This window comes from Etheostoma spectabile, chromosome 18 (assembly GCF_008692095.1).
Source record: "Etheostoma spectabile isolate EspeVRDwgs_2016 chromosome 18, UIUC_Espe_1.0, whole genome shotgun sequence".
Lineage (NCBI taxonomy): Eukaryota > Metazoa > Chordata > Actinopteri > Perciformes > Percidae > Etheostoma > Etheostoma spectabile.
In genome coordinates, this window is record NC_045750.1 from 17,521,183 (window position 1) to 17,521,880 (window position 698).

The 698-nt window shown below is 45.8% G+C and overlaps 1 protein-coding gene across 1 annotated transcript in view; it reads left to right on the forward strand.

Moving 5' to 3' along the window:
* amd1 (adenosylmethionine decarboxylase 1) overlaps nucleotides 1–698 on the forward strand; it is a 26,268-nt gene that overhangs the window by 24,762 nt on the left and 808 nt on the right. Inside the window, exons 7-8 of the mRNA XM_032542472.1 lie at nucleotides 342–434; nucleotides 531–686. Coding sequence (XP_032398363.1) covers nucleotides 342–434; nucleotides 531–686 — 249 coding nt within the window. The remainder of the gene's footprint in view (nucleotides 1–341; nucleotides 435–530; nucleotides 687–698) is intronic.

Genomic DNA, 698 nt, shown 5'->3' on the forward strand with positions numbered 1-698 from the left:
TTAACGTGAACAAACTGAGATCGATCTGATAAATAAGACTTAAACCAGCTTAGAGCAGCATAATGTTATGATTGTCGGCAGTTTACTGCAAAGCGGTGCTATGAAGGAGATCACATTTCAGTAGTGGTGGGGGAAAAAAAGGTAATGTGTGTTTGTTTTTTGGGGTGGGGACGAGACAATAAATGGCAGTTAGTCTCACAATGTCAGCCAGCTCTATCTCCACCGCACTCTAAGAACGGCAACACACACACAGAGCCAAGGTGAATGGGCAAACCTGAAGAATTGTGATCAGTGGTTAATTATTGATTTATATGTTGACCGTCTTCTGTGTCTTGTTATAGATGAGTGGAATTCGTGACCTGATACCAGGTTCTGTGATCGACGCCACACTGTTCAACCCTTGTGGATACTCAATGAATGGAATGAAGACTGACGTGAGTGTCCGTCTTCTCCCTTGTCTGTCTCGCCTTTCGTCTTGCCTGCTACTTGAAACATTTCTGGAATGTGGCTCTGCTTGTTGTCCTCCCCAGGGAACTTACTGGACCATCCACATCACCCCGGAGCCCGAGTTCTCCTACGTCAGCTTCGAAACCAACCTCTCCGAGACCTCGTACGATGATCTGGTCAGTAAGGTGGTGGAGGTGTTCAAGCCGGGGAAATTTGTGACTACGCTTTTTGTCAACCAGGTATGTTTTTTT